Below are 23,939 nucleotides of genomic sequence, written 5' to 3'. Positions count from 1 at the left end.
TACCTTTAACCTGTAGCATTATGACTATGTGTGAAGCTGTAGGGGGTCTTGAGAAAACGCACATTAAATATATATTTGGTCTTATGAAAAGCCAGTAGGCATTAGGAGCAACAGAGGAGGCCAACAACTTGTCAGCCGCACATTTGGTGCTTTTATTGAGCTATACTCTCAATGCAATATTGATGACAAGAGTTTGTCCACAAAAAATATTGAGCCCCTAAATCCCTTATAGCAGAGCTACATATATCTTTGTCCAATGTGTTCAATATGTCCAATGAAGCTGTATAATTAGAGACACGCCTGATATATTTTTCCTGGCTGATATTGATTTCCAGTTTATATTTCTATTGATTTTTGTTATAACAAAAAAGAAAAAAAAAATGTCCTGCAGGTTCCTTCAAACGGCTGTATTTCTGATTCCAACAAAAACAGAAGAACTTCAAAACCACCTCTGTGTATACATATCCCTCTAAACTTCTTTGAAGTGCATCAATGCACATGCTTTTGACTGGTGTATTTAAAGGACAAAAATATTGTGAGTTGTTCATTTGAACATATTGATGAGTATGAAAGATAAAATCTTTTTTCTCTTTTAATATTGGAATTACTGGCCGGCGCTAATTAAGTTTGAGTTTGTATATCTCAGGCTGTTCTATTAAACATCAGACTAAATAATGAGTCAGGGTTCCCTTTCAGACAACAGTGTATCATATTAATTACAGTACATGGTGCTAAAAGCTTAAGAAAACTAATTTATACAACTTTTTAAAAAAGTTGTATAAATACATATTAACGACTGTTTAAAAATAAACTTCTGTATGATATGAACTGATGTTGCTTCAGAATAATCTTTAGCATTTTAAATCATTACAGATTCTCATAAAAACTCTGTTAAACACAGATGTGATAAAAGTTTTGAACCTTAACAACATGGTCAATTTTACAAGCTCATTATTCAGTAGCAATGCACATAAAATAAATGCCATTAAACACACCAGGCTCCAGGAATTATCTATCCGTTATAATGAACTTCACATCATTTTCTTTCCTGCTTCTGAGATTTTATAGGCAGTGATTTCATATTTGACATTTTCCTGCTTCTGAGATTTTATAGGCAGTGTTTTCATATTTGACATTTTCCTTTTTGAGCCTTTAATCATGAATCCCAGCTTCTGAAAATGCATTTTGAAAATGACATCACAGCACTAGTTTATTTTTAACACCAGCAGAAATGTGTAAAAGAGGGAATGCCTTTGCCCTATGACATGGCTGAATTGTGGTTGCGTGATATCATGTCTTAACAAGTAAGACCAAGTACTCCTGATTTTAAGAAAGAATTGGTAAACTTTTGACTTAATAGGTTTGTGGTTTGCATCAGTAATCAGAAGGATTAATAACTGTGTCTGGTCATTTTTATTTCGAGGCTACCACCATGCTCTGTGTTTGATCTTTTTTGAATTGTGTGATGTTTTATTATTGGATTAAAGGCCATGTTACTGTAATAGGGCCTGGGCATTCCCACTGGGCTCCGCACTGCTTCATTGATCTACTGAACAAAAGCTGCATGTTCCAATGCTCAGTCTCATTTTCCTTTTATCTCCTGAACCCTTTGTCTGCCTCTTTGGCTGAGCGTTTTCCTTAAATGAAACTGAATTGCTTATGTGTACACCATGACTAAATGTACCCTGCTTTCTTCTGACTCATTTTTTTATCCTCTGTGAACTGCCCTCCAAAACTGGTGTTGTGTGTACAGGTTCAGCAAATATTGTTTGCACTAAATAATCTCCAAAAATAAAACAATTCAGTTCAACAGGTTGCAAACATACAGACTCTGTATTGTTACAGTGTTTGGATAGAAGAAACAGAATGTTATTTTTAACAAGTAACAAGCTAACTTGTCCTGGACGACAAGGTTTCCGGTATAGAGTATGTTACTAGGGTGATGAACCCGGGGAAGAAGTGAACAGACTGTCCTGAACTGACCCTCGGTTTGTCCTGAGGGCTGCAGGTCTCGGTTATGGATTCAAAAACCACAGTCATGACACATCTGAAGGTTGTAAATGTTGCAACACAGAGCTAGACCTTAAATTAGGAATTCTCTATGTGTGGCTTATAAAATTTGGAGGCAGTGTCTTACTTTAAAAGATTTGCTGTTATCGTGAATTAATTTTGACAGCCCCAGCAGGAAGCTGATATGTCATTGGGGTGTCATGGATATTTTTATATAAAGATTGGTGACATTAACATTTCCATGAATGGCATGTAAAATTATTTAATCCTGCAACAGATATTAGGATAAAAAGTTTCTTTTTTTTCTCAAGAAAAATTGACAGTGATACTGATTATAATTTTTTGGTCAAATCAAATCTCAAGTTTTTTGGTTTTTTTTAAAATAAATTTTAAAAGTTCTGATTATACTATAAGAACTACAATATGAAGAGATCCAAGAAAAGCTTTCTAGACTTCTTGCGGTGAGTGAGCTTTAAATATTTATATTTGTAAATGAGGCAGCAGTACACACCATGGTAATGAGAGAGCAAGTGCTGTAGGATTCAGTTTAACTTTTTTTTAAAGTCTAAGAAAACATGATTACAGATTATTAATCTGTCATGGTTAGAAGTCATACACATCAGTTTCTGTGTTAAGTAGAGAATGTAAATCCCCGCTTTAAGATTTTCAGAAATGTCCATGACAGATGGCAAAAAAGATAATGGAACAACATCACAGCTGTGCTGTACTCAGTTCAGTTTTCCTGTTGCTTGCTGAAAGCCTGACTCTTTTGCGGGCTTGGAAAAAAAGACACTGAAATGTCTTGACTTGACATAAATATATATTGAAAAAAATGCGTCTATAATTACACAGTGGTAGTTGTTGAAGAAAATTACATTAGTAAGGTTTTGAATGTTGCAGGTCATGGTTTCAGTTGAAGTGTACACCTGAACAATCTCGGGTTGTAGAGGTAACTCTAAGCTCTCCATCTAGATCTCATAAAGAAATTTTTCCTCCACCACTAGTTCAAAAAAACCCTCATCTTGAATTTTGATATCATATGCCAAAAAAAGACCCCATCCAAGTATGAAACTCTCAAGCTAGGCTTTTATTCCTTTCTTGGAATTATACAAATACTCATTTAGAGGTAAGTGAGAATAAAAGATTTCCCAGATTGGGGCCTCTAAGCTTGGAAGGGGACGTCTTCAGCAATTTTCATTCAGAGACTTAAAAAAAGGATGAATACTTTGAACTGGTGTTCAGAACATGAGCACAAATGGCGATCGAAGCTTGTTGCACAGCCAAAGATGCAGAGAAACAATCTTTCCTCTTACAGTCAAAATCTCTTGCACAATAGAGCAAGATGGCAATGCGGAGGTGGAATTGCTTTAGGGACAGATGGCAACCAGGTGAGTGATCGCTTGAAACTAGACGTGATCCCTTGATTCTAATGAAGAACGATGGACCAACACAAAAACATCAATTAATATCACAAACACTGCCAGAAAGGTATATATTTATACAATATGTGCATTGAAGGGGCAGTATTATGTGAAATCGACTTTTTTGAGCTTCATATCATGTTATGTTATCCCCTCATCAAAAATATACCTGGAGTGTTTCTTTGACTCTTTCATTCATATGTCAGAAATCCTTTAACATCCTGTGGAAATCATTCAGCTGTGCAGGGTGGGTGGACCAAGAACCGCCTTTGAGATGCAGCTCCTTCTGCCTCACAGAGCACAGGACTCAGCTCCTTCAGCCTAGCCAGTAGCAATTAACAAACACCTGGTCGAACTGCAATGCAGCTGAGCTCATTATACCAGCTACAGTGAAATGCTGTAAAAACATTATTAAAGAGTTTCACAAAGATCTTTGTTTGCCCAATTTCAGGCCATTAAATCACAAAGTTAATTTTTTAAGTCTTATTTGATATATAGCATTTACAGATGAAGTCATGTCAATTGATTGTGGTATAAAATGGCACTATGTACCTGAAAAACACTCAATACTTCCCCTTAAAAAAAACACATAATTGGGTCTTGAATTCTGTATTTTCAAGTTGAACTCTCTCCATTAAGTTTTAGTGCATATTTATATACTACTTCTTGTGTGTTTGGTTACAGTAGCTGTAGTTTATATACTTTCAGGTAATGTAATCTGCTCAAGTGCATCATATTTTACAAGCTCATCTTTTTTCTGGCATATTTATTGCCATTGATCAGATGGGAGCAGTCACTGCAGACAGGAAATATGGGAAAGATTGCAGAGACGTGACATGCAGTAAATGTCTCTCTGGCAGCAGATCGAACTGAAGACCCGGTGCTTGATGCAATTTAAGGCCATGTGATTTCCGCCCTAATTACTCTGCCATCAAGTGGCCCAGCAGCTCATTTACTGTAATTCTTTCTTTCCAATTGTTGCAAAGCAAACATGTAGAGTTGACTATGTTTGAAATACCTGCAAAAAGCACAAACATATAGAAATTATGGTCCAACCTTAAGGTAATAAGTGAATAATTGTTTCTCTTTGATTTCGTTTAGCTATGAAGTAATGATATCAGATGCAGCCATTGGATGTTCATTGGGTTTGGATCAATACTTTTACGATTGACTTCATAAAATCATGCCTTTACATATAGATTACCATTTTAGGTGATATATCTTTGTCTGGCATTCTCCACAGACTCTTCCTCCTACAGGTGACTCTGCTAGATCCTGTGATGGAGATGCTATAAGGTTATTAAAAAACTTACCAAAATTAGGACAGTGTTTCTGAAAATAGATCAAAGTTACTTAAATTAGGCTGAGCTGCTTATTCAATAACCAAAGACTCTCAGTACAAAAAGCAGCGTGTAGTAGTGATTAAGGTCTATACATACGTGAGGTCAGTTAGATTCTTTCTTATTTCAGGTCATATTTAATTCAAATTGAGATTATTATGGATGGATTTCTGTTTTGTATGTAAATGTATTTTTGAAGTATTGCTAATCTTATGAAAATATGTGACTCCTCTATAATAACATTAAAGTTTCTGTGTGAGCTCTGGGCAACTGTTGAATTGTATACTTATTCAGTATTACCTTTCTTCTCTACCACAATGTGTCCAGCAGAAGTATCTCCTCACGTTTTGTGTTGGGTACATATGATACAAGGCTAAAAACACACCTTTAGAGCCTGGCAGAAGATCAAATTGACACAAATGTTCTTCACTTGTTTTATCAGTAACTGGAACAAAATGTTAAGAGGAACACCTTTAGTGGTCTCAAACTGCAGTCCTCGATGGCCAAAATCTGGTAAATTTTAGATATGTCCCTAAGTGTCTAAGGGTTTTAGACACTTGAAATAAGTTGCAAAACTGCCTCCATTCAAGCTCTACAGAACTTTTCTAATGAGCTAATATTGGAGCCTGGTGTACTGAAGCAGAGAGACATCTAGAAGTTACAGGACAGAGGCCCTTGAGGTCTGGAGTTTGAGTCCGCTGCTAAATGCTATTTAGTACAAAGATTTCAGTTCCATGTCTTCAACATAAAGTTGTATAGAGGATGCAAGCTCATTTAATACTTATGTGAAAGTAGAGCGTCTCTACATTTGCAGTTCTATTTATTTTGAAACAACCATTTCCACTTTAATTAGCATCGTCTTAAATTGGTTTATGTTGCTTGGTTAGTAATAGTCACATAGTCCTGCACAATGTTTCGAAACTCAGACATCTTCACAGTATCACTGTGTTAAAAATATAATTGCAAATGACTGCTTAGATGTAATTTTTATTTTAGATGCATTTGAACTTTGATTTCTAATGGAAAATTTACTGCAGTTGGATTGACTTTGCCAACCCTCGATAAAGATCTTAATGACTGATATCCTAGGGAAACGGATAGAAACCTTTTGATGGTAAAAAAAAAAGAAAGAGAACAGTTAATTGTAATTGATAGAATCACCCCGGCATTTAACAATATTTTAATAACTCATATCTTGATTTCCGGCATCCCTTGACAAATATTTCTATGTATTTTCACCTAAATAAAGTTCCGCTAGTCCTCCAGGCTTTCATGTATTTGTCCATAAAGAACAAGAGAATATGCAGCAGCACATAGAATGAATGAATGAATAACCTAGAAGTATATATTTATAATAGAGGTATAAATATTTCATATCTCTGTTGTCCTGGAATTTTGTTTCAACAAATCATCTTGAAAATAAGTGAGTTTATCTCAGCCAACGTGTTAAGTGAAATGCTCTTGATTCCTTTATTAAATGTGATGTTTTAAATTTTGGTAAAACCTGACATCCAAAAGCATATTTCAAGTCTTTGACACAAGCACAGCGCTGCCAGACTCTTTCATTGGCCTTACTGCACCTCTTCAGACATTTTTTTTTACCCTGTATACCTTTGTATTTGATTCAGGCTGCTGACTCAACTTGTTGATCTCATTGTAAAAGAGTAATTTTATTCACAGGTGATGGTGTTTTCATCAGAAATAATCATTTCTTTAGTTCAGGCATAAATGCATACAAAAGGCAGTTTTAAGTGCTCTGGGAATCCCAGCTCTAGAGCAGAAGGAAAAATGTCAGTGGAGTGCATTTCTGTTTGCTATGTTGGTCTGATGCAGATGAAAGAAGAGGCGTCATAGCTGGTGGAGTTGAATTTACATTTGGTAGAGGGAAGGAAACTTGTGTTTTTGCATTACAATGTGGGAGCATAGCATGCATAACTTGTGTAAAATTGATGTGTGCATGGTTGTTTGTGTGTGTGTTGAGAAAAATGTCATTACTTCCAACTTAGGTTTAAGGTGGAGGTTTACACAAGCTTATCACTGTTGTTGAGGTTTTTAAGTTTGTTCAGCAAAATGGAGGCCTAATGTTGTAAATTGCAAATTGTGTGCAGCTGCTGAAGGGGGACGTCAGTATTGTGTTTATAACAAGAAGGTTCTTGTAAATGTATCCGTTTTGGGTCTGCAGTGAGCTAGTAGCTTCACTACCCTGAACGCCACCTTTCGCCCACTGATTGCTGGTAATGGGCAGCAACATTTGTGTTGTACTTTCCGCATGAAAAAACTTTATTGCTTTGATGCCCTCGACTTTTTCATTAGGGCCACAAATTGCCAACAATTTAGTCAATTACAACATCATAAAGCCTTCTTTTTTTCTTTTACATCTTGTAGAGATTAATCTCAAAGTTTTAGAGCTTTGCCACCTCCAGGGATGGTTACAGAATGAATTTGTAAATATGTTAGCCGCCTAATGAGTTGGCTTTAGCTGGCTTAGTTTTTGGGGCAATTTAGAACAACATTTGATCTTAGAAAATGTCTTATCACAAGGAAGGAAAAATCAATGATAAGATGCTTTAGTGGTAATCTGCTTTTGATGGAGACTTTGTCTTGATGCGCAAGGGAGAGATTTGCTTTCAATTGTTTTTGTAATGGCTTTATTGGAGCTTCTTTTGATCAATCAACCCTCAGATCTAGGAGTAGAAAATATCACGAAAGGCAAAAAAACGGATGAAAGCTTTGCTTAATAGTCATGTTTGACTATGAGGCAAACCAGCCATTGTTGTAAACATATTTGTATGCTGTGAAGTAAAGTGTTATTTGCTAAGGAATCACATCTAGATCTTCAGATTGGTTTAAGGGAAGAATAAATAAACCATGGTGTGTAACATAACCAATTTCCATATTGAGCCTAAAGCTTAAGAGGATTATATTTGAACCAATTTCATTTATTGTTTTGACTGCCCCCCCTCCTTTTTTAATATAAAATGGTTGTTAGATTTACCTACTTCTGAAACTACTCTAAAAATCCTGCCATTAATGTTTAAATACTATGCTTATTTCAGTTGATACCAGAAATGTAGATCCTCCTGTCAAACTGCTCTGTGGATATTACAAATGTTTATTTCGCTTGCTGGACTCCTGATTGTGTTTTAGAATCGATTTAGATTTAAATCAACATGAAATGTATATTTAAGCACATACAGACAACATTTCCAGGGGGCAGTAGGCAAATTTAAATGTAATATTTTTCACAACAAATAACATCTTATTTTCAGCGTGCATTTCTCTAGCTGGATTCTAAAGCATGTGGTTTTATTTCTGTCATGTAATCCCATAAAGACAAGCAGAAGTCATAACATCACTGGGGGAACGTTTATAATAGTGGCTAACGGCTAATTCCAAAGGAGCATCCATAACATAAACTACTGTAAAGATCACCATCACTATTACTGATGGATCAGTCATTCTGCCAGTGATTGAAATGGATTGCTTGATCTGCTCTGATGGGGAGACCACAGGTAAAACAAAAAACATTATTCATTAAATGGATAAAGTTGACATACATGTTCTAAAATGGATAGATTCTAAAAGACTGATTAGATGCTTAAAACTAAGATCATAATCAGTATAAAATAACTATACAAATAAAACAATATATACACGTGTTCCAAATTATTATGCAAGTGATATTTTCTCAGATGTTCCTAAATGGTCAATGCAAATGATGGTCAGTATAATTTTCAAGTCATGAAGTATAAATCAAATTTTACTGAACAAAGCTCCCCATGAGAACAGTATTTTTTTCAAAAATAAAAAACTCAAAATACACTGTTCCAAATTATTATGTACAGCAGATTTTCTAAACATTTTATGGAGAACTGCAAACAGTCATTTGGACCATGGTGGAGTTGGAAGATGGCTTATGGGACCAGCTACTTTTCTAACTTCCTATGGCTCACTGTACTGCACTTCTATCACTAGGTTGAATGTAAATGAAGAAGCCAAAGCTTCATAGATTTAGTTAATCTGGAACCATATTGTCCTTCCTAGCAGTCTGACATCTTTCCTTCATGCATCAGCCAAGGGAAGTCAGTCCAACTTAACATCAGTTTAAGTAAAGTAAATTTGACATCGTATAGCTGTAATGCTGCTTACTGTCAGCAAATATTGTAATGATCCTTTTCACCTCTTATGGTTGTTGGATCCACCTAACTCTTATGTAGAATTACTGTTGAGTTGGGTTGTCTACACAATGTGTTAATCTATTCATTGCCTCATTATAATTACTTATTAATAATTTAGCTGGTTTACATCACTGAAAGTCATAGGTAGAACTAGTGGGGACATTTCTTAAACATACTGTACATGGGTTGGTCTGTTTTATTCTTTTCTTATTTGCACACATGATGGATGATCAGATGATATTTGCAGTAAAGGGTTTCCATTGACAAAATGCTCAAAAACAAAAAAGGAAAATACCTAACAGGTAAATGAGCTGTTTTTATGTTTGAGCCTATTGATGGGGCATCAATAAGCCGTTAACTGCTTTGTCACCCTCCTCTTTATTCTGCTGTCATTGCTTTGTGTCTGTATGTTCTCCAGCTGTTTGCCTCCTGTAGGCTTATGCTGCAGCTATTGCACTGAAAGGAAAGGAGAATTAATTATAGATGTAACTCTATTACAGCTTGTTTGCAGAAGGAAAAAAAATACAGAGGAGAAAGCAGACAATTCAGCCGCTAGTAAGTAGCCAAATCAATTCAGCTTTGTGGAGAAACAATATGTAATAAAGGACAAATATTTATGCCAATGAACTGCACTTACCCTCTGACAGTTTTTACATGGTCAATGTTCTAGTGTTTTCTACAAAGAGATTTGTTTAGTTAGATTAAAAGTGTTAAAGCAAATCATCACAAGGGTTATGGTTATTACAGGTGTTAGAATAATGTGATAGAGAAGCAATTGATTCTTGTATTGAGGTGGCGGGCAAAGTCTTGTGCACCCAGAGATAAAATCTATTGTAAACATAAATAATCCGAAGAGTTAGGGTTTACTTGAAATCTGATAGGAAATTTCACAATTTTATTTCTGTCTCTAAAAGATAAAAATGGCAAAATACATACCGAGAGCATCATAAAGGCTTGTTTGTCCGGCTCATTGTAATGAGGTCTATTTCAGAGTTCAGGGCGTGTCAGAGATGTCATGGTGAGGAATTTTTATTGTTGGCAGCTTGAAGGCGCTGTTGGCAGCTACAGTTCAGAGAAGTTCCTCTTCGCCTGAAGCTTAACAATTTGCAACAGTTGGTTTGTGAACTCTCAAATCAGACACAACACCTTTACTTCAGCCCTGTTAAGAACTTCCATCTCCTCAAATGCTGACTGCTTCAGGTACCAAATTATGAATGATGAACTGATTTTTCTTAAAATCTTGTAAATCGTTCAATCTTTTGCCAACAAGCCAAATGTGTTTGAAGTAATGCCTTGTTGTGTTTGCTGGTGTCGGCCGCAGCAGCAGATACGTGTGAACATGGCCAGCCGCTCGAACACCTTCCCTCCTGTGTGTGAACAGATCTCACATAGGAACCAGATTCTGAGTGTCTGGGTCAGGGTCATGAACAAACGGACCGGAGGAGAGGCCCCATACGAACGTCAGCCGTGATCTGACCTGACCTCTGACCTCCCTGTCTCACAGCGGCTCTCTGTTCCCGGTGGTGTCTCACAGGATGTCCTCTGTTGGAGATGGCACAATCCTCTTTTGTTGCCCTTTCTCCATTTAGATTGTCATCATAGCAGCTCTAAGTCTAAATATACTAAATAATTGAATTTAATTTAAACTTTGTTTAAGCAACGTATTAAGAAAAAGACTGAAGAGAAATATTTCCAATTTTCTAGTTACTTTGCACAGTTTGCTGCTTTACCAGCTCCGATCATTGAGTCGTTTTTTTTGTTCCCATCAGGGACCAGATGGGCCATCTCCTGAAAGTGATAAATTTGTTGTCAGCTCCTTTATCTTATGAAGCATAACAATGGGCCCTCTGTGCACAAATTAGCACTTTCTCCACTTTTATAAAGTTTAATTGTTTATGACAGTGGAAGTGAGGGACATTGTTAGAGCTTCTGTTCAGTAGATGGCCCCAATTTATGCACATAAAGTAAGGCAATGTTTTCTAGTAGAAAAAGAAGAAATCCAGCTTTTTAGTTGTTCAAACTTTGAAAGCACCTTTTAGATAATGGCTCATCTATGATAAGTCTGTCTCATTTGCTTTAGTTGGTAAGTTTGCCTGTCTAATAAGTTCCACTTCACCAGTATTGTTCGTTTTCTTTATGCCCAGGTGTAGCTGCAGTTCCTGCCCACACTGCCGGTCAAGATGGTGGTGTTGTCGCTCAAAATCTGCGTGCGACAATGCAACGTTGTGAAGACGATGCAGTTTGAGCCCTCCACAGCTGTTTATGATGCCTGCAGGATTATCAGAGAGAGGGTCCCTGAGGCTCAGACTGGACAGGGTGAGCCTCTCAACAATACTGGAATCTGCAGCATCAGCTAAGAAACGGCAAGAGTCTGGAGAGTTCAAAAATGGAAAAAATGGCCAACATTTATGCATTGCTTTGCAAAAGCATTCCCATCTTCTTCCACATTTTGTCACGTTACAACAACAAATTTTTGTTTTTATTGTTTGGGATTGATATGTTTTATATGACAGCAAAACACAAAATGGTGCATGATTGTAGGGATAAAAGGCTGCATTGTGTCCAAAAATCAGCTGCAGTTACAGCTTTAAGTCAGGACACCTGTTTGCACTGTCCTCCACATGGCTTGTTACAACCTTTAAACGTGAATTTTTATGGTTTCCTTCAACAAAACAATGCATTTCTGCTAAAAGCTCTTCTTCAAAGGCCAGAGTTTTAGATCGAATGCCCTGTAGTTTTTGTCATTGGACTTTTCAACGTGAAGTGTGACTTTCTACTCTGGTTGATTAATTACTAATAAGATGACCTATAAAGGCAATTGGCTGCACTGGATTTTATTTAGGGGTGTGAAAGTAAAGAGGACTGAATTTAAATGCAGATATTGTTTTTCTTTGGTAAAAACTTTCATAAACGGTTGCTTTCTTTCTATTACACAGTTATGCGAACATCATGTTGAAGTTTGTGAGAAGAGTTAAGGGGGTGTGAATATTTTTGTAAAAATATTCTCTTTGATATTTTTGGGAACACTGATTTTTTTTTTATTTTTAAATACGGCATAATTTACTGTACAGATGTTTTTAAATGTCTTCCTTTTACTAAGTTTAGTCTAATTATATATTTGGACAATCTTTTGTACATTGTACAATAGATGAACAGTTGTGCCTTTTATGAGTTCAACTATAAAATCTGAAATTCTTTCCACAACATCCTGGACCACATGTTGGAGCCTCATCAATCTTAGCTTTTCATCTTTTTTCAGTGTCATGTCAGACTTATTTGTTCCACATGGCTCCACTGAAGTCATCATTCACTCCTCTATGTTTGCAAATGTTTTAGACTTGGGATCTCTGCTCCAATAAACTTTTAATATAGAAATTCCTTGAAAATGCCATTATCTTCTCTAAACCTGAGCAAATGTTGTGCCTGATGACCTTTATTCTCTGTGCTCAAGATGTTTTCTGATGTTCTTTCTTTTTGATAAATATCATCTAAACCTCTGATGTTTATCCTCACTGCTTCAGCTTCAGATTACGGCCTCTTCCTGTCTGATGAAGACCCCCGGAAAGGGATCTGGTTGGAGTCTGGAAGGACGCTGGACTATTACATGCTCCGTAACGGGGTAAACACATCAGTTTGTTTAACCTGCAGCCACATGGGGCGAAGCTGCAATCACGGCATGAACGTTTGCTTTGAACATAGAGTAAAGCTTAAGGGAACTCTTAAATGAAAATTATGAGACCACAAAGACACACACTAGGCACACACAGTTATCTTGGTACCTTTGTGTGAGTCACACACCAGACATGGATGTGTGAATAACGTAGACAAACTCATCAGCAGTCTGTCAGTTAATGCCTGGCTGTAGCTGTGCCACTCTTAAATTGGTTCCCCTCTTCAAATTCACCAAAGGCAGCCCAGGTAGGAAGCATGACTGTGACCGTTTATTGTGAACCAAATCTCAGCCCATTGTTGTGACTGGAAGGGGAGCGGCTGGCCGTGATAGACAGCCGTTAAATAAGGTTTTCAGGCTTCTGTTCTTTCTTCCCTGCATGCGACCTGGTTGCAAATGATCATTTCCTCAGCGGAAACCTTCGATTTGTCCCTCCGTTTCTCTCCTTCTGAAGTGAAACCTACAAATTCACCTCTTCTAGTTTTGATTATCATTATTTTTAACTATATTTTCCCTCTTGTGTTTGAGCAGGATATTCTTGAATACAAGAAGAAGCAGAGGCCCCAGAAAATCAAAATGTTGGATGGAGCCATTAAAACAATCATGGTGGATGACTCAAAAACAGTGGGCGAGCTGCTTGTGACTATTTGCAGCAGAATAGGTACATCGTAATCATCCGATCTGCATTCTTTCTCCTTTTTTTTTCTTTCAGCAGAATGTACTTTAAAATAAGATATTGCAGTCGAACAGCATTGATTTTGCTCGGAGTAAATATTTGTCCAAACTGTTTTTATTGCTTTTGTTGGTGCAGCTTTGTTGCACATCCATAAAATAAAATATATATCTGTGGCTTGCCTCCACACTCATGCTTATGTAGTTTTCAGGTGTAAATGCTGCAATTATCAAATGTGAAATTTTAAAAAAATATTTAAAATAAGTTCATTTTTATTCCCTTTTCTTAATTATGTGCAACTTCACTTTGGTTAGCGAGTATTGAAATTTTTTTTTTGCCCTTTTGTAGCATGACAAAGTACTTTTGCAAATGACGCTAGGTCTGTATAGCAAAGTCACTGGACTTTTATCTAAAATAAATATTTTTACTTTTGATCTCAGGCATCACAAACTATGAGGAGTACTCTCTGATCCAGGAGACGGTGGAGGAAAAGAAGGAGGATGGGACGGGGACGCTGAAGAAGGACAGGACACTGCTGCGAGACGAGAGGAAGATGGAGAAACTGAAAGCCAAACTGCACACGGATGATGACTGTAAGTTAAAAAAAAAAAAACACCAAAAAACGTTTTAACTGACATGGAAAGTTTCCCAACCTAAATGAAGTGGATCTCTTACATAATGCACACATATGAGAAAATGGCAGCTACTTATAAAGAATACATCTGGACTTCTTGTCTCTTGAAGACATTTCACCTCTCATCCAAACAGTTTCTTCAGTTCTGAACACAGGCTAGGAGTATCTTCTAAATTGTAGTTTAGTCATTGTCCTTATCTTCTACTCGGTTTAATATGTGTGTCGTTGTCATTCAAGTAACAAATAACTGAGTTGTTTCGGTCACATCTTAAGAAATGGCTGAAGTAAAACCGCCAAGAAAGAGGAGTCATGGCTGCTGTGTAGGTGTTAGAAAGATGATGACTTTCTGTGTCCACCACCCTTAACTGGAATATGGGAGCTCTACATCTAAAGTTTTTACTACTATTTTAATCTGAAAAGCTTTCCTGTAAGGACATGTTCAACCTTGTAAACATTTAGTCACTTCTTCTCATAAACATTCACTGATCTAATATATGTGGTAAACTGATGGAAATGAATCTGTGATTTGCAGTCCAATTAGATTTTTGTAAACTGGCTTTAATGTTATGACAAACGTTGCAGCGATTTGTTTCCCATGATGTTTTCTGTACATTTTTGTTTCACAGTGCGAGGTAATAAATGTATATACAGGACAACACATTATTTAAATCTAGTGCATTGACGACAGCTCAAGCAAATTAAATCAGTTTACTTCATTTAATGTTGTTTTTTAGTGAACTGGCTGGACCACAGCAGAACATTTAGAGAACAGGGCGTGGACGAGAACGAGACTCTCCTTCTTAGACGCAAGTTCTTCTACTCGGACCAGAACGTTGACTCCAGAGACCCGGTCCAACTCAACCTGCTTTACGTACAGGTGAAGTATTTTAAGATATATTCAATGTCCTTTGCAGTAAAAGACTGGCAAGAGTGATTTTTTTATTTTTTATTTTTTGTTAAAAAAGGTCCACCAATTTGTGTTTTGTTGATCAAAATGATTATTCCTGGAAAATAAAGAAATATATACATGCTTTTTATGTTATAAAGTTACAAAAATATGCATGCAAGTAATTTTAGGACAGCACAGCACTAAAGTTTCTCCTTTTTTAAAAAATAAAATTAATAAAAAAATATTATTTGTTGCTGTTGCAGGCACGAGATGACATCCTGAATGGTTCTCACCCAGTGTCTTTTGACAAAGCCTGTGAGTTTGGAGGCATTCAGGCCCAGATCCAGTTTGGACCTCACATAGAGCACAAACACAAGCCTGGATTCTTAGAGTGAGTATTTGACCTCATTTTATGATTTCCATGAAGATTCAAGATAAAAATAAAAATAAAATATTTAGAATTTTTTTCCCCCAATAATGAAGTTCAAAGATTGTGGAGAAACTGTTTAACTCATCTTTGCTGCATTAATTACATTCTCAAATGTATTTAATTTTTTTCAAAGTCTGAAAGAGTTCTTGCCCAAAGAATATATAAAACAACGGGGAGCTGAGAAGAAAATATTTCAGGTGTGTGAATTTCATCCTCATTTTAGTTTTCTTTTTATCTCAACAATGTTGTATAAGTAATAAGTTCCTCTAAACAAAATTAACCCTGCAGGAACACAAAAACTGTGGAGAAATGACAGAGATTGAAGCAAAAGTGAAGTATGTCAAACTGGCACGGTCTTTGCGGACGTACGGCGTCTCCTTCTTCCTCGTCAAGGTAAGTCTGAAGTTATGCACAAAATTTAGTGTTTTATGCTAAAAGATTCTGACGAGCTGCACGAAATACTATGAAATTGAAGCACAGAGTAAGAGAAGAAGTCAGTTGCAGGCAGTTCATGGTGGTGCTGAAAGGAAACTACTGCTGTCTGTGCAGCAGAGGAGGTTTCAGACTGAATATAGAGCGGTTGGAGTGACTGACAGGTAGTAGGGCACAATGTGCAGGTATATGTTCATTAGAGTCCAACTGGCAGCAGAATCCAAGTGAATCCAGCAGACTTCTACTGCTATGTACTATAAAGACAATATTCTGCATTACATCACTGGAAATCTTTCTATTAGCTGAAATTTATTTTTAAAATCTTTTTGATTATATTAGTCTTGCACAAATTAATATTTCACACAAAGAAGTTTTTTTTTTTATCTCATTGTCAGATAGTTTAATCTCTAGAAATTAATTGCAATGAGCAGATACGAAGAATGAAATCACTTCCAATAGTAGAGCACATGTTACAGTTGTTTCACAGTGCGAGGTAATAAATGTATATACAGGACAACACATTATTTAAATCTAGTGCATTGACGACAGCTCAAGCAAATTAAATCAGTTTACTTCATTTAATGTTGTTTTAAATGAAGTAAACAACATTAAATGTTGTTTACTTCATTTAATGTTGTTAAATTAAATGAACATCATTTTTAATGTTCATAAAAATGAACGTGCTCTACTTCCAATAGTAGAGCACATGTTACAGTTTCTGCTCTGCCTTTTTATTCCTCCTAAAAATGCCACAGAAATCTAAAAGTGTCCTTTGACTTCTTGGTCCTCCATATGAATTCCCGTTGAACAGTTCAGCTTGGTATCTCCTTTTGTCTTTGAGTCTTTGGTCTTGAGGTTAATCCGGTGGAGCAGAAACATCTCTGAAACAACCCTGGAAAACTTCAGCCGGCGGCTCCTAACCTTTAACTCTCGGAGGCCTGCGGAGAGTTTGCAGTCCCTGCAGGCCTTCTGCACACCTCACCTCTTGGCCCTCACGTCACAGCCCATCACATTCTCTCAGCCTGCTCCCACCGGCTTCGTTTCCACAAGAGGCCTTTGCTCTTTTCCACACTGAAAACACAAAAGCTTTTATGCATTTTAGAGAGGGTGTTTGCAATATGATATTGAAAGCTAAGAGAATTCAGGAAGAGATTTCAATCAGCTGATGTAAAGATAAGGACACACATTTTTTTTTTTTTTTACTAATTAAGGCAGTTTCTAATTTTTCTTTGCTGCTTAGACTGATGTAAAGTTGTGCCACCAGTAAATAGATATGAAAACTAAATCAATCTCTAAGTTAATTTTTTTGCAAGAATTTCTGTCTTGTTTTCTGTCTGTAATCTGTCACCTAAACATCATAAAGGCAATTCAAACTTGTAATGGTTTTAATTGACTCTTTATATTTCTGACTCTTTAAATTCACTCAAATGATGTACAATCATTGCTGTCAAGAATGAAGTCATTTTGTATGCCATAAAATTCCTGGGTTGAAACAGATGTTACCGTTTTTATGTCATGTTATAAATTTTAGCAACCACATTTTGGATTTTTACTTACTTTAATGATAAAATTGAACAGAAATTAATACTAGAATATATCCTTTTGTAACTTCATTCTGTTCTAATTTGCTAAGAGTCACCTCTACATTGTGTGTAATGTTTGAGGCTTAAACGTTATCTATTGATGTGTCTGGCTGAAGTCAAGTCTCTCTTTTTATTACAGGAAAAGATGAAGAGTAAGAACAAGCTGGTGCCTCGGCTCCTGGGCATCACCAAGGAGTCGGTGATGAGAGTGGATGAGAAGACCAAAGATGTGGTTCAGGAATGGCCTCTCACTACGGTGAAGAGGTGGGCTGCGTCCCCCAAGAGCTTTACGCTGGTAAGACTGCCACAAGCCCATGTTCTGTCCAGAGGCAGAATGAGAAAAGCTGCACACACCGCAGACCCAGCTATTCTACACATTTATCGCATAAATAGTTTTTATAGTCTGGAAAAGTAGGTAAATTAGCTCTTTTATTTTGCAAGTCTGGATAAGAACTGGAAAAAAGAATGGAGTCTGGAAAAAGGTTTGAGTTTCTACACTGTTATGTATTGGGCAATCTGAAGGTAGATCTGAAATGATTTGACCTTGTTTTATATTTAGATGACCTCTTTCAATAATTGATTTCCACATCAAAAATAAAGTTTTATCCATCTCATTAATTGCAGATAAATTCACACACAAAAAAAATGAAATTTTGATGGTAGTTCATATTGTAGACCTTCATACAAATCTTTGGGATATTTTATTTACAAAATAAAGTTAGCAAAGATCACAAATTGACTTAGAGGAGTATTTATTGAAAATCCAGTCTAGCTTTAGTATTTTAGAGTTTAGTATGATGAACTAAGTAGCGTGCAGTTACCAAAACCCCAAATTAAAATGGTACCTGCTGAATCGGACACAGTCTTGTTTTGTGATTTGTGAATCTTACCAATAATAAAACTCATCAAAGTAAAGATTTTGTGTTCAAAAGTCCAGAGGATTATAAAGAAAACTGATGGAAATATGTTTAACTTATAACTTAATTTTGTAAATAAAAAAAAAATTTTTATGAACCCTGATTCTGACTTTTCTGCCTTAGAGATTTTTATTTTTACTTTTATGTTGCGTATTGCTCACCTTTTCATTCGTCTCCTTCAGTCCTCTGAACAAACTATTTTCCCTTTGCTGCCAATATCTCTCCTTTGTGTCAGCACTCAGAGGTCGAGCCACTAAACACAGCTTTAGTTTTGTAGGTGTGTTGAATCTCTGTTGCAGCTCGATTAACACAACCTATTGTATGGAGGCTAATTTGCTGGAGTGCTTTTAACCATTTAGGTGGTCTGTATTGGTTTCACTGATTTAGAGGTTGTTTAGCTTCTCTCTATTTACCCTTTTGAATATTTTTGTGTGAAAAGATGCTAAAAATAAGTGGAAGCCGCAGCTAAATCTTTCCTCATGGAAGCAGTTAGTTTTCCTGCACTAAGGTTTACGTCCAGAACGGCTCTCGGGTTAATCTGACTCTGCTGCAGCTTCATATCAGCCAACACAATGTGCGGTGCTCATCTGAGTCGAGTTGTCTCCATGGATTCACTTTAATCCTCCCAGAAAATCCTCAGCCTGTATACCGTACACGCTCTGCTTTCGGCTACTCCTTTTACAATTTCACACAAATCGGATGTTTCACTCTGTGGATGCGTTTCTGCAGGACTTTGGGGAGTACCAGGAGAGCTACTACTCAGTGCAGACCACCGAAGGGGAACAGATCTCCCAGCTCATCGCCGGTTATATTGATATCATCCTCAAAAAGGTGAGACATTCATCACTGGAGACCCGTAATCCTGATGTTTTAGTATTCTCCTGAGGGCTACGTGTTTTCAGCTTTGCGGGTGATTGATGGAGACCATGCCGCTCTGTCATGCCGCTGTAGTTAAATGAAAAGTAGCAGAGGAAGGCTGGCATCCTATGGTGCTGGTATACAGCAGGAGCTCATATCTTAAGCCTAAAGTAAAATCTGAAATGTACAGTACGTCTGGGTATCTGAATGTGTGATTTATTTATTTATTTTTTTTTAGGCAAGTTGAAGATCTTGTCTCATCTCATGATTTGTTGTCCACTTTCCAACTAAACAGGGCTTAACTAAACCACAGTCTGATTTCCTGCTTTTCTGCTGTGTTTGCCTCTCTCCTGCAGAAGCAAAGCAAGGACCGGTTTGGATTAGAGGGTGATGAGGAGTCAACCATGCTGGAGGAATCGGTTTCCCCTAAAAAGTATGGAAATCAGACCTTCTCGGTTTATGTTTGAAGCATGGCTTGAAACTTGCCATTTCTTTATGTGTGCATTTTGTTGATTGATTTGAACAAAAAAAGAATCGCTTAACTGTATTCTCTTTATAAAACATACATATCCAGTTAAAAAAGGAACATTATGATGATGTTGAACACGTAACCACTACATAACAAAGCTATGTACACATCACTCTAACAAGCTACTACAACAGCTTTAACATCCATCTATCTACCTGGACTACATTTTGACATGGAGAACACATGCCTGACATTTTTCATCCTCCTGAGGGAGGAGCATTGCCTCATTTAGCCTCAGGTGAAACTGTTTCTGTGCATTCTCAGCTGATAGTTTTCCTTCTTTCAGCGTTTTACAACATTTATACTTTTATATACAACCCCCCCCCCGAGCCCCCATCTCTGTGCTGATGCCAAAGGCAACAATCTGTAATACTGCAGAAACATTGCACACCCAACTTTGCAAGTCTGTTCTGCAGCAAAACAAACAAGGCTTTGTTTGCTGAAGGAGGAAAGATTTTTCCCTGTCAGTGTTTATTGTGTTTAAGGTCTTTGTGGCTAATGTGTAAAATCCAAACGAGCTCAGAGTGATGATGAACGTGTCCAGTTAGAAACATAATTCTAGAGCAGTCTATTTTGATGGTTTGCTTCTTTCAGAAAACGTTTTTAAAGGATTTAATTTGCAGAATTATTCATACTAAATGAGCGTTTCCCCATTTTCTTCCATTACAACCAAAAGCTTTATGTATCATTGTGGGATTTTATGTGGTAGATAAACACAAGTTAGCTCATAAAATGTGAAATGGAAGTTAAATGGTACAGTCTCTCAAAATTGAATACATTAAAATCTAACAAATGTGCCTGGATTTGTATTGAGCCTTCTAACTTTGAAGGCATTTGGCTATGAAAGACTTTATTAAAGTAAATCAGTTAGTCCACCTATGTGTAATTTATTCTTAGTATAAGAGTAGCTTTTCTTTGAAGGGATCACAGGTTCCCTTACGCTGTGGGAACACAGGAAACAAATGTGTTCCCACATTCCCGGCGCTCACAGCCGGTCAGTGCTTCTTGACTCAACAAAAATCATATTGGCTAAGTAATAAAAAAAAAGTGCCGTGGAGGAAAACTAACAATACTGTTCTGTCAGTGAAACATGGTGATAGTAGCATCATGCTGTAGGACAGAGGTATGAAACGCATTTTCACCTCGGGCCACATCCAAATTACAAAATTCCTCAAAGGGACAGAGGTTTGAAAATGTATTGATAAAATTAGTATTTCATAAAATGTAGCATTTTTTAAATAGCTTTTCACATTGGGTCATGTACAAATGAAAAGTGACTTGATTCGACTGATAAAATAATACTTAAGCACACAAATGTTGACGTTCAATTTATGAGGGCCACATAAATAATTGGTGGGCTGGATTTGGTTAGAAAATGCAGAAGACTTGAGCCTGGGACAGAGGTTTACCTTCCAACAGGAAAAAATAAAAACCCAAGCGATACAGCAGTAAGCTACAGTGGAAAGTGTAGGTGTTGGAACAAAGTCCTGACCTAAATCAAGTTAAAAATATTTTTGCAAGGCTTATAAATGTAACTTTGTGGTTGTTACGTGAAATTTGTAAGAAAGTCTGAGTAACATTTTTGCATGGCACTTCAAAAAACATTGCTATACGAGCATCAGCCTTCGACATCATTATGCTGCACGGCTGTAGACTCAGTGCTGATGGTGCTCATGTTGTACGCTTGCAGATCCACAATACTTCAGCAGCAGTTTAACCGTGTGGGTCAGGTGAACCAAAGCTCTGTGGCGTTGCCGGGAGTGATCCGCTTTGGCTCTATTGGCACCGAGTCGCCCAGCATGGGCACCATGCCGTCCCCTCAGCAGCAGATCACCATGGGTCAGATGCACCGTGGCCACATGCCTCCACTGGTATGACATTAGATGTTGTGTGGTGTCTTAAAGTGCTTAACAGATTTTTTTTCATTTCTCATTATTAGTTTGCAATATGTCACCTCAGGAGAGTGTAAGCTAATTAGCTTCTCATAAATTGTTTGTATGCAGAGTTCAGCGCAGCAGGCTCTGATGGGAACCATCAACACCAGCATGCAAGCTGTTCAAAAAGCCCAAATAGACCTGGGAGAGGTTGACGACCTCCCGCCGCTGGGGCAGGACATGGTAGAGTCACCCCCTCACACCCAAAGGAGCATAAAGTGTTTATTCACAGCAGTGATGAAACCTGCTAAATGTGCTCACGTCCCAAAAAATTTCTGCCATCTCCGCTTAGGCCTCCAAAGTGTGGATCCAGAACAAGATGGACGAATCGAAACATGAGATCCACTCGCAGGTTGATGCCATCACTGCAGGAACAGCTTCTGTTGTGAACCTCACAGCCGGTCAGCACTTCTTGACTCAACAGAAATCATATTGGCTTTTTTTTTCTTTTTTTTTTTACTGTGTCTCTAGCATTTCTGAAAAAATATGTATATTTTTTTTAGGAACTGCAATTTTTTTTATTAAAAGCAATACATATCAACGGGCTTTACCCTCATTTTTACAAGTGCGTTTAAGGCATGGTGTGCTCTGCAGTTAAAATTATTTGGCCAGTTTGTTTGGGTAAAGTAGAACTTTTCCATCAGGCTGCTGTTTGTTAGTAGCCATGTAAAATCTAATAGTTCCCTCATATCCTGCTGTGGTTTGGAGAATGTGGGAGAAAGTGGCCTGGCAGCCTGCAAACCACTCCATCTCAGATGTTTGGTTTTTTTTCACTTTTTTCCCCTCGTATCTTTTGTCAACTGTAAGTTTGTACAAGGTCTCACACAGACTCCCTGCAAGTAAACGATTTTGCGCTTTGTTTTACATTTACCTCATGTTGTCTTTCCCCATTTCCTCCCAGGTGATCCCACTGACACAGACTACACCGCTGTGGGCTGCGCCATCACCACCATTTCCTCCAACCTGACGGAAATGTCGAAGGGTGTGAAACTGCTGGCCGCGCTGATGGAGGACGATGTGGGAGGAGGTAACGACCTGATGAAGGCTGCCAGGACGCTCGCAGGCGCCGTGTCCGACCTCCTGAAGGCCGTGGAGCCGACCTCCGGAGAGGTGAGAGATGGCATCTCAAACTTTCAGACTTAGATTGGGTCTCTTCCCTCGTAATTGAAATCTATCCTCTTCACATCTTCATTAAAAGCACATTGTCAGACTGGAACTGTTTAATTTGCGGGAAACGGGCATCCCTTCTGATTTGAATTCAAGCAGCAAAACAAACTCCTCAGCTGTTGTGTTTCAGACCTGATGTCAAACAGCCAGCCAAAGGCTAATTAAATTTGTCGCCAAGCAGCTGCATCCCGAGACGACTCGTCTTCTCTTAATAATTCTGTCTCTCTGCTGGTCCAAATCCTAACCCAATTATATAAACATCCTCTTCTGCTTCCCTCCAGCTAACTGAAAATGTCCTGGGTGATCAAAATAAAGATTCAAGACCTCTTTAAATCATCAATCCTGGAGCTGGTTTAAAATTACTGCAGGGAACAAATGCTCGTTTTGCAAATTGTCCATTTTGATGCTTTTATCAAAGCCTGCTTGAGTGTGATTAAATCTTCAGTATTTGCCTGACAGCCAGTTTTTAAAGCCACAAATGGTGAAATAAATGACAGTGATACTATTATAGCCAGGATAGTAGAAGAGATTCAAATGCGACTCCAGGTCCTGATTGATCTTTTTGTGTTTGTGTGACTTTAGACCAGACAAACAGTGCTGACCGCTGCAGGTAGCATCGGTCAGGCCAGTGGAGACCTCCTGCGACAGATCGGCGAGAACGAGACAGACGAGAGGTTCCAGGTAACTCATCAGCTTTCATTTTATCATTCTGCTATAGCTGTATTATGAATATGAAGAGAGAAAAAAGTTCATCAATGAGCATATAATTTTCACCGAAGTAGCTGAACACAATGCATGAAAAGTAAAAAAATTGCCTTTAAAAAAAGGTGTTTTTTCTTTTTTTGTAATTTTTTCTGCTTTACAAGAACATTTTCTAAAAGTGCTTGTGAAAATATTTGGTGATCTCTTATTTTTATCTGTGATGACAGGATATCTTGATGAATTTGGCCAAAGCGGTGGCTAATGCGGCGGCCATGTTGGTGCTGAAGGCCAAGAACGTTGCCCAAGTTGCAGAGGACACGGTCCTGCAGAATCGGGTCATCGCTGCCGCCACACAGTGCGCCCTGTCCACCTCCCAACTTGTGGCTTGTGCAAAGGTACAAGAATGAACATTTTACAAACCGACCTCAATAAATCAGAACATTATAAGTTAATTTGTTTTAGTAATTTGATTTAAAAAATTATGTAGATTCAGTATATGGTGATTTTCTGTGTTTAAAATGTGTTTTATTGGTGTTGTGTAACTTTTCAGAGTAGCTGCATTTTGGGTTTTT

At 37.5% G+C, this 23,939-nt stretch overlaps 1 protein-coding gene across 4 annotated transcripts in view; it reads left to right on the top strand.

Moving 5' to 3' along the window:
* Nucleotides 1-23,939, top strand: part of tln2a (talin 2a) — a 93,054-nt gene that overhangs the window by 31,757 nt on the left and 37,358 nt on the right. For all 4 annotated transcript variants that reach the window (XM_032560239.1, XM_032560240.1, XM_032560237.1 and 1 more), the window contains 17 exons: nucleotides 11,094-11,265; nucleotides 12,471-12,568; nucleotides 13,151-13,280; nucleotides 13,733-13,885; nucleotides 14,661-14,803; nucleotides 15,079-15,206; nucleotides 15,379-15,442; nucleotides 15,534-15,638; nucleotides 17,400-17,555; nucleotides 18,907-19,008; nucleotides 19,392-19,468; nucleotides 21,255-21,435; nucleotides 21,568-21,681; nucleotides 21,791-21,899; nucleotides 22,400-22,608; nucleotides 23,248-23,346; nucleotides 23,595-23,762. In XM_032560239.1, coding sequence (XP_032416130.1) covers nucleotides 11,130-11,265; nucleotides 12,471-12,568; nucleotides 13,151-13,280; nucleotides 13,733-13,885; nucleotides 14,661-14,803; nucleotides 15,079-15,206; nucleotides 15,379-15,442; nucleotides 15,534-15,638; nucleotides 17,400-17,555; nucleotides 18,907-19,008; nucleotides 19,392-19,468; nucleotides 21,255-21,435; nucleotides 21,568-21,681; nucleotides 21,791-21,899; nucleotides 22,400-22,608; nucleotides 23,248-23,346; nucleotides 23,595-23,762 — 2,172 coding nt within the window. In that variant the 5' untranslated portion in view covers nucleotides 11,094-11,129. The remainder of the gene's footprint in view (nucleotides 1-11,093; nucleotides 11,266-12,470; nucleotides 12,569-13,150; nucleotides 13,281-13,732; nucleotides 13,886-14,660; nucleotides 14,804-15,078; nucleotides 15,207-15,378; nucleotides 15,443-15,533; nucleotides 15,639-17,399; nucleotides 17,556-18,906; nucleotides 19,009-19,391; nucleotides 19,469-21,254; nucleotides 21,436-21,567; nucleotides 21,682-21,790; nucleotides 21,900-22,399; nucleotides 22,609-23,247; nucleotides 23,347-23,594; nucleotides 23,763-23,939) is intronic.

This window comes from Xiphophorus hellerii, chromosome 4 (assembly GCF_003331165.1).
Source record: "Xiphophorus hellerii strain 12219 chromosome 4, Xiphophorus_hellerii-4.1, whole genome shotgun sequence".
Classification (NCBI taxonomy): Eukaryota; Metazoa; Chordata; class Actinopteri; order Cyprinodontiformes; family Poeciliidae; genus Xiphophorus; species Xiphophorus hellerii.
Note: the sequence above shows the minus strand (reverse complement) of the source record. Positions and strands in the feature narration are given on the sequence as shown.